Source organism: Glandiceps talaboti, chromosome 20 (assembly GCF_964340395.1).
Source record: "Glandiceps talaboti chromosome 20, keGlaTala1.1, whole genome shotgun sequence".
NCBI classification, from domain to species: Eukaryota; Metazoa; Hemichordata; class Enteropneusta; family Spengelidae; genus Glandiceps; species Glandiceps talaboti.
Window position 1 is genome coordinate 17,763,329 of NC_135568.1, and position 9,548 is coordinate 17,772,876.

The window sequence follows — 9,548 nt, forward strand, 5'->3', positions numbered from 1 at the left end:
TATAAATAACTTTGGATACAATTCTAGGATTAGAAATAACTTTAGATACAATTCTAGGATTATAAATAACTTTGGATACAATTCTAGGATTAGAAATAACTTTAGACACAATTCTAGGATTAGAAATATCTTATACAATTCTAGGTAGTTATTAACTATGTTTTACATGAACCGTCTCCAGTATAATTGTATTTAAGTTGATATATGTATAGTCTTGTAGTGCTAAGTATGACATTGAATCTGTACTTTGGGGATTACTGCATGAAGCTCACATGTAATGAGTACCTATGTCTAGCGCCCTCAGTATCGACCTTCAGTTGCCTTTACAGTAAGCAGAATAGCCCCGATGGGTTTAGCAACAAGACTAATGCATTGAAATGGGTGTAACATAGCCATATAACATTTAGTAGGTAATATGTGCATACATATCTCTGTCCGTCGTCATGTCAACGGCACTTTATTTTTGCACCCAAAGTTTACGTCATTGCACCAGCTAGTTCATCATTTGCCTATTAAACTGTTATGCCCTATACACCACGGCTACTTGTAGTGATATTAAATATACTTCAATCAGTATAATAGCATATGTAATCATTTACACAAAAAGTATACGTGATGATTGGTGTTGTTTTTTGTCGACTAGCCTTCCGGCAACGACACCGTGAAGGACTGGTGTATCAATACATAGTAAATGGCGATGGAAATCAGCTGTCGTAAGTCTTATTTTTATGAAGTGCTAAAGAGGGCGCTGTTACTAAATAACCTTCAGACAAACTGAAAATGTTTAATTTTTTTTTTTAGAAAGTTTCATTTTCGTTTAGTGTGTATTTAAGTAAACGTGAATTGCAGACAAGGATGCTTAGGAGCACATTGAATAAAGTAGAAACGTCCAACAGACAACTCTGATTCTTGAACGGATACTTTCATTACAGAGTCGAGGTTAATGTACCCCAGACTGTCATTGGTACGACTGGTCGAAATAAAAGACACGGTGATACGCTTTCTAAACGTGGATTAATTAAGATATTACGCGATTAATTCTTATCAGTTTTACTTGACAACAGTAGAGGAAGTCATGTGATAATTGGTATTGCCTTTTGTCTACCAGCTGTCCGACTTTATAACAGTGTGGAAAGTGAAACTAGCCATGGAGGAACACATAATAAAAGAAGTCGGACATCTGTTGTTGTCATCAATATGTTTTTATGAAGTGCTAAAGAGATGGCAATTACTTCAATAGCGATCAAAAACCTAATAAACAGAACGGCCACTGCTTTGCAATACAATATGATTCAAAGGGGATATTTTGTATCTTTCCTCTTGCTTTAGAGGCCAGGCACGATTGTCAATCAAACTCACGTGTACATTATATATTCTGTCTTGTGCATTCTTGCAATGTGTATTAAGTAAAACGATAAATAGACAATTGTGGGTACCTTGTGACTTCTAGGTACAAACTAGGAATGCTCATTTATAGCTTTCCAAATCGACTTAGACAAACTCTTAGATTCTTGATAGGATATTAATATGACAAGGGTTAAATGTGTCAAGGAGCCGTACTGAGATAACAAACGCAAAACATGATTGAAATCACACACTGTTGGAAAACGTGTAGGTTGTCTTTATTACTGTAATACTATTTAGTATTTGATCAGAGTTGAAGAAGTCATCCTATAACACGCACACAGTAAAGGCACTAAATATGGCCATGGACAAGTACCAGCACTTGTTTTGGCATCATAATTATCCACATTTAGTACCTTTATGTTGTCGGCAAAAAAGGATCAGTACATTTTTTGTAACGAGAGAATTGTACCCACCACGTGATAGTTCATTTCACCACTAGCACCTATTACTTCATAACATTATACTTATTCTAAGTGTGTTAAGAACATTAATTTCACCTCACTCCTATCAATACAGATGCCATGCCACTCTCACCAAACAAGACACATTGTATTATTGTAGACGTACGCACCGAGAGAAGTAAATCCGGTTTTTCAAAATTGACGAGTTCAGCTTATGAATAAATAAATGATATAGCTATGTGTCAGTAAATGTGGCGAATTTGAAAGCATGGATTGTGTTAAGTTGTTAAATTCTCTATAAACTTTGCTATATATAACGGCTTTCTTCCATCTAGACCTTTTGAAATAATAAAAGAAACGTGGGGTTCACCGTCTTGTACTGTTTTCAAGGAAATCGCCAATACTTTATTTCCCTATAGAGTTGACACGATATTCGGCGGCCATATTGGATTCTAAAAATGACGTAATCTTAAAGCTTGATAACAATTTGACATCTATTTCCAAAATACACTCGTTATATTAGTCTTTGATTTCTTTCTTTATTGTAACAGTAAAAGTTTCAAGAGTTTATTTCTGAAGCCTACTCTATGTTATCAAGATTCCCATCCATTATTACGTTTTTAAAATATTAAAATGTAAGATAAATTTGCATATGCTTAAGAAAATGATATGGGCAAGTACAGTTGAAAGAAAAGAAAAGGGTTTCCGAATCGTAGTAGTAATGCGTGTGATTAGCAAGCAATATTGCGAGATCGACGTTGAGGGCGGAGTCACTATCTACAGTATATTACTTGTACGAAGGTTAATTCCTCTGTTGCATATATAGGTCTGAGAGTGGTAGGCACACACACGGCATTTCAAACGTGTTAGTAAATCATTTGTATTCAAAGCCAAAAAAGGACGAGTAAGACTTTCCCAGGGCAGTATTGTTTGAAATCGTAGAACAACTTCAAACATACTGATTAAAGTATAGGTAACTAAAAAGAACATAACGTGGAAGGGTTGGGTTACATAGGTTCTTGTAACGATTTTGAGCTTGAATAAAATGCAAGACAATTGATTTCATGTTACAACCACTTTATTATTCTAGAGATAAAAAAAAATACAATACTACAAAGAATTGGGATTTAAATGTCAAGTTTGTAGAAAATCTAACACTAATAGCGATAAATATTATGCATAATGAAGAAATAATCCACCATTCCAAAATATGTTTTAAGAATGATTAACGTTACATGTGACGTCACAGGAAAAGTTGACTACCATTCACTTTTTATCTAAAAAGTTTTATTCAAAAAAAGAGAAATATAAACAAAAGGTGAATTTTAGAATTGATAAAGAGTGGTCAGATAAAATTTCTTTCAGTGTAGAGCTACTCCTGGTGTTAATACTCTCTACCTACCTAGCTACCTACCTAGTACCTACCTACCTACCTACCTACCTACCTACCTACCTGCATGCATGCACACACACACACACACACACACACACACACACACACACACACATACATACATACATACATACATACATACATACATACATACATACATACATACATATAACGACATCACAATTCAAGACATACATCCATGCACGAAAGTAAACACACAAGTCACATTGAATGTGTATATGACAACGACAGCTTATTACTATTGTCCTGGTTCTAAGACACAGTGTTTCCTTATCTCATGGACGGTGGGAAGTGTTCACCTGCCTCCTGAAAAGGAATAGTGAGATGAAAAAACATAAGCAATGAAGACAATGAGACTAACATCTCTCAAATAATTATATCAATATGTCATCAATACATGTATAACAGACAAGATACGCCGTGTCAGGGCGCCATCACTCAGTGGCCTAACGAGAGGGTCTATGAGGACTGAGGACGGCTATACTGTCGACAGTCGCTCGCGCCTTTTTTTCCTACGTTTTATCTAAGCCCCAATCCGGCACAATACTACTATAATCGCATACTGATATCGAGGGCCGACGGCTCGGGCCTTCGGGCCACGATATCAGTATATATGCGATTATAGTAGTGTTGCGCCGGATTGGAGTGCGGCGACGACTTAAGTTAAAATAAAACGTAGGAAAAAAAGGCGCGAGCAACTGTCGACAGTCTAAGGAAGGACAGGCGAGGAGACTTATGAAGTATAGTTTAGTCGACGAAGGATGAGGGATGGACGACACGGTGTATCTTAAAGTCTAGCCGCTGAGGGCGGAACAACATGGTGTATTTTACAGTTTACGACACTATGTGTATTTATTCATTTATCATCCCCAAGCAGAAATTAAGAAACGTGGATATTCGGTCATTTGGTGGGAATTAATAGGCTTATACGTACAACAACAATCCATTAACAAAAGTATGCCTCTTCAACTGCTGCGTATTCATTAGGCAATCGCTATCAAAATTTGTAAAAAAAATAAATAAAAAAAAACCTCCCACTTTCACGGACAAATGACTGATAATTTCACAGATGTTACGAACTGCACTTTGTGTATAATATAGACACCACACACTTACCCAATGAGGCCATGTTTTGATGTGTTCAAACAACGCATTACCAGGACATTCTGTAGGTCGGGCTTGTCGATGACCATACAAAATATAATCCTCGCTAAGCTTTTTCCTGTCGTGAAAAGAACATACGAATTATTGAAAAATAAAAATCTAATATCACATATCAGAACTATATTGTGTATCAAATTTGTGAATTGAAATATGACGTATATAAGTGAAAGTTAAATATGTATTCAGTACACACAACATGGTCGTAAAAATATAGACCTCTTTACGGCATCGCCAAAAGGCGTGACGTGCGTAATGTTCGTTGTGTCATGCAACCACAGACAAGAACAATTCCCTTGTTTGTGTACTCATAGACCCTCCACCAACGGTCTATGGTGTGGTGTACTGTATGTCCGGGATTTATATGACACTGGTACCTAGTAAGGTTGTCATGTAAGAAAATAGAAAAGCGAATACAAAAAGTCTCGAAAGAAAAGTAACATCTCGTAGCTCTCTAGGAATGTCATCTTGAAATAGTCGAAGTTTTCGACCCGAACTCTGAATGCTTTAGTAGATGTAACTATAGCTACATGACGTTTTTTCATCTGTATTATTAGTCTTGCTGCTAGACGTTCGGGCTTTCTTTCGATGCTATAACTATAAGCGAACGAAGTTCGCATGTGAGGGCCTGCCTCGGATGTTCCATCCTCGATAGTGTTGTTCGAGGGCTAGCTGATAGACTACTGTATTATGTGCTACTAGTATATGTTACAGCACATGTCCTGGGATTACCATGGTAACATACCACAGAAATGTTCCAGGGTGACTGTTTTCTAAGTATGTCTTTTATCTTGTATGTGTACAGTTACTTTACAGGAGTCCATCAGGACACGTAAGGGGAGTTTATAAACTGTTAATTTTTACTCTTGATATAACCACTGTTGTTGTTGTTGTTGTTGTTGTTGTTGTTGTTGTTGTTGTTGTTGTTGTAAAATGCCAATGTCGATGCCTGCAAACTATTCTTCCAATCTGTAATGGCTGTACATCTGATAGGAAGAAATAAATAACACAGAGACCATTTGGAAAACAACGGAAAAACCTGAACTAGACACACACACACATGAAAAAATATGATAAAATAAAACAAAAAATCTACCTACCCCACCTATTTTAAAATCGAATGTAATCGGAACCACATAATTTGTTTTTACGCCTAATATACTATAGACCGCCTTTTTAAAACTTGAATAACTGAGTAATTTGTAAAGAATTTTGTACTCAAAGGACAAAAATTACCCGATTGTTGCCACAACGGTAAATGTCCTCGTCCTTGAAATGACGTTACAAGATCTGGTGGTAACATGAATACTTCATAGTAGACTTAGCCGACTTTTCATGACAGTACGGTTAATTTTATGATTTCATTTCAAAACGAATTTGATAAGAGAGTAAAACGAATTGTCCAACCTGGAAGACGCGGACGGTAGTAACATCTATGGTTACTAGGCTATGGGCATTAGTCAGGGTAGAAGATGTATACAACACGTTTGACCTTTGTTTTGAAAATGACCGTTTCACATTTCCAAATACCTGTTATAGCAACCACTAGGAGTAAAGCACAATGAATTAAGTAGTAACAGCCAACTGGGAACAAACGCTGCCCATGGTTTTCTTTTTATTCGAATTCCGGTTTATATTGACTTACCAAATGTACTTTCACTTTCGTTTTTTAAAAGACATGATAGTAACAGTACAGCGTATTGCAGGTTATTGTTCACTCTCTCTGTTTGATGCAGCCATGTAGAAACCATTTGCAACTGCAGTCAATTTCACAATAGCTTGCAACTTTTCTGTTTGATGCAACCACGCAGAAACTAACAACAAACTGCACATGCCACACTTCAATAGCAAAATAGCAGTTTTTGCTACACTTAGTCTAAATGAAATAAATCAATTAAATGTATTGTAACTCTATGGCAGACATTCGGGCACCAACGTTTTTCTTAGTATCACATCCGATGAAGGGTGTCTAAAATAAATTTAAATGCCATTTGCAGTGTTCATATCATTTGATGTCTGTATGGTAGCATGAATTTCATTTCACTTAGACAAAATGTAGCAAAAACTGTACTCATTCAATCTTGCTATCTTAAAGTGTAGCATGTCCAGTTTCTTATTGGTGTCTGAGTGGTTCAAAAGACAGTGAACAGTAAACCTGCAATACGACACTGTATTCATTCTGTGGAAAAGGTGACACAATTATATGTTTTGTTATGGGTTATTATTTTCACATTGATCCAAAATTACTTTCATTCTCCCCACACTTTCATATACTTACTGTTCAACACAGTGGGCTAAGAATTTGTGTGTGGCTTCTAGCGCAGCTTTGTCTGGTAAAACATCCATGAAATCTCCCAGTATGCAAATACCTGAAATATTAATAATATTATAATCATTACTACAGGAGGACACACGTCATATTAATGTTAATTAAATGTTATTAAATGTTAATCGTAGTCGTAAAACCAAGACACCTCTTTACGGCAACGACAAAATATATAATTTATGGGGCTCGTCCGGTGTCTGTGTTTCGCAAGTTGATTTTTAAGACGAGATTGTCTCCTTATAGGAATTAAACTAATAAAGTATGCAGTACCACCTACCCAGTGACTTGGCGTTGTAACCGATGGAGTGCGCCCCCTGTGTGTCCCAACCACGTCCTTCGTATACACGACCATCTTCACCAATACAGAAAGTGTAGCCTATATCCCACCAACCTCGACCATCTATATGGAAATCCTTTGTGTGTGTGTGTGTGTGTGTGTGTGTGTGTGTGTGTGAGAGAGAGAGAGAGAGAGAGAGAGAGAGAGAGAGAGAGAGAGAGAGAGAGAGAGAGAGAGAGAGAGAGAGAGAGAGAGAGAGAGAGAGAGAGAGAGAGAGAGAGAGAGAGAGAGAGAGAGAGAGAGAGAGAGAGAGAGAGAGAGAGAGAGAGAGAGAGAGAGAGAGAGAGAGAGAGAGAGAGAGAGAGAGAGAGAGAGAGATATGACATTTTACACAACAACGTTAACCCAAGCCTGATTTCCACCGGCCCTCCGCCTGTAATTACTGGAGGCTCCCTTACCTTAATAGTTCTCTATCGTGGTCTGAGCTTAGTTGTTATGACAACAGTCCCTGGATGGGTGGGTGGGTACCCATACTTGTTAGCGAAATTTCAAATGTACCCCTTTTCTCAATAAAAAAACCCTTTGTTTTTGTGAATCTGGAAGAAATTCACTGCAAAAAACATCCCCTTATTTCCGAAATCTGGGCGGTTTTACCTTAAAGGACACCTAATCCATACACTGCACGTACGCACGTACACTGTTTACCCTAATGTTAGGGTCACGATCTGAAAAAAGCACCTTTTTTTACGAGTCCACAGTACTAGATGGCCCACGAAAAATACCCCCTTTTCCGTGAAATTTCTAACAAGCATGCGTACCACTTCGTCTGGGATCGGATAGCATACAACACGAGGCCGATGAACCGGGCCGACAAATTGCAACCTGAACATATATAATGTCAGCTCAATGGCATGGCGCTCAATATGTATATAGGCACACATACACGTACACACAAATACGTAAAGTGCCGTGAGTCTTGGCCGGGGCCATGTATATATTTAATTTTATAAGTACATTTTTTGGACGCCACACATACCTGTATCTTTCTCATTTCAGCTAGACAGTCTTCCTTGTTAAAACAACGTTTCCAATGTGTATGGTGGAGAATTACATACGGTACTGGGGAGGCCATGTCTGAACGTTCCGACACATCTCTTGCATTCCATTCCGACCGCTTGACAATTTCGACCGACATCACGTCTTCCCGTTCTCTGACAAACCACGTAACAACAAGGGCAACCAGAACGGCGATGACTTTGTAAAAATGACCAAATTGAATGGAAGGGAATATGTGCTGCGGCATAAACTAAACGTTATTACAGTTGGTAATGCGGAAGTAAAACTGAGATATTCTTACCTGTATGACTCAACGGGGAAAACCCAAGTTCCTTTGGATCATTGAATTTTCAAATAAAAATCCTCTTTCACTTTCTTTATGCTATTCTAGCCGAAGAGAGTGGCTATTTCATTTAACCTCGAGGCTGACAGGGGGTGGGGTGGGGTACAGTGGGGGTGCATTATGTGTATTTGATACACTGTGAGCCCGGGAAACGTTCTAAAGCAAATAAGCATGAATGAATGAATGAATGAATGGATATGCATGTAAACAAATAAATATATTAAACATTCTCAAACAAATAAATAATATGCATAGTACATGGAAATACTATTTTAAACACATGAATAACAAATACATGTAAACAGTATATACAGGCCCGTATACTAATAAAATAACGTGCTCCGACGTATCAATAACAAACCGTTTGTTACTGACTCAAGTATATACAGAAACAGTACATTATTGTTAGTAGAAGACAGGCCCCGGTACGCGTATATACAGTCATGTATTTTTATTGATGATATTATTCATATATAGAAACTCAGTGTTAAGTTGTATATATATATATATACATACATACATACATAGAGTTTCATTCTTCTTTCGCCAAGTAGAGTGCTCGATCACCTTGGAGAGCTATCATACATAAAAATGAAAGAAGACGAGTCTGATATTACATTATGGATTTACACTACGGACCGTTTCATCAGAAGGATCGTTCTGATGAAACGGTCCGTAGTGTAAATCCATAATGTAATATCAGACTCGTCTTCTTTCATTTATATATATATATATATGCTGGTGATGGTGAAATGATTAAAGTGATCCACTCAGAATCTACAGTTTGGAGCCTCACCATAGCAGTTTGTTTCTGAATGGCTAAAGTCACTGGGACAAGATTTGAACCACGATTGTACACAATTAGTCATTCTAGCTGTATAATTGGGGATCTGGTAGGATACAGTTTGCAATATGAATGCTTTAATCATATGTGCTTACAGAAGCTGCAACTGCTGACATCAAAGCATTGACAAATGGAACCTGTTACGAACAAGACAGGTAAACAAATGAATTAGATTATATAACACTTGGTACAGCTGATTGGAACAATGGAGACTTGTGTTACATTTCATGGTTTGATAAGAACAGTTTTATGGCTTCTTCATGTGTACATGAAATGCCAGGGCAACTGTAAATTTGTTTGTGAACTTGAACTATTATGT

At 37.3% G+C, this 9,548-nt stretch overlaps 1 protein-coding gene across 1 annotated transcript; it reads right to left on the minus strand.

The window, feature by feature from the left end:
* Positions 1–3,381: 3,381 nt before the first annotated feature.
* LOC144450862 (peptidoglycan-recognition protein SC2-like) lies at positions 3,382–8,297 on the minus strand. Its single transcript, XM_078141605.1, has 5 exons — positions 8,023–8,297; positions 6,987–7,122; positions 6,662–6,752; positions 4,339–4,444; positions 3,382–3,528 (listed from the first exon to the last, which is right to left on the minus strand). The coding sequence occupies exons 1-5, from the start codon at positions 8,287–8,289 to the stop codon at positions 3,493–3,495; spliced, it is 636 nt and encodes a 211-aa protein (XP_077997731.1). The 5' UTR covers positions 8,290–8,297; the 3' UTR covers positions 3,382–3,492.
* Positions 8,298–9,548: the final 1,251 nt, after the last annotated feature.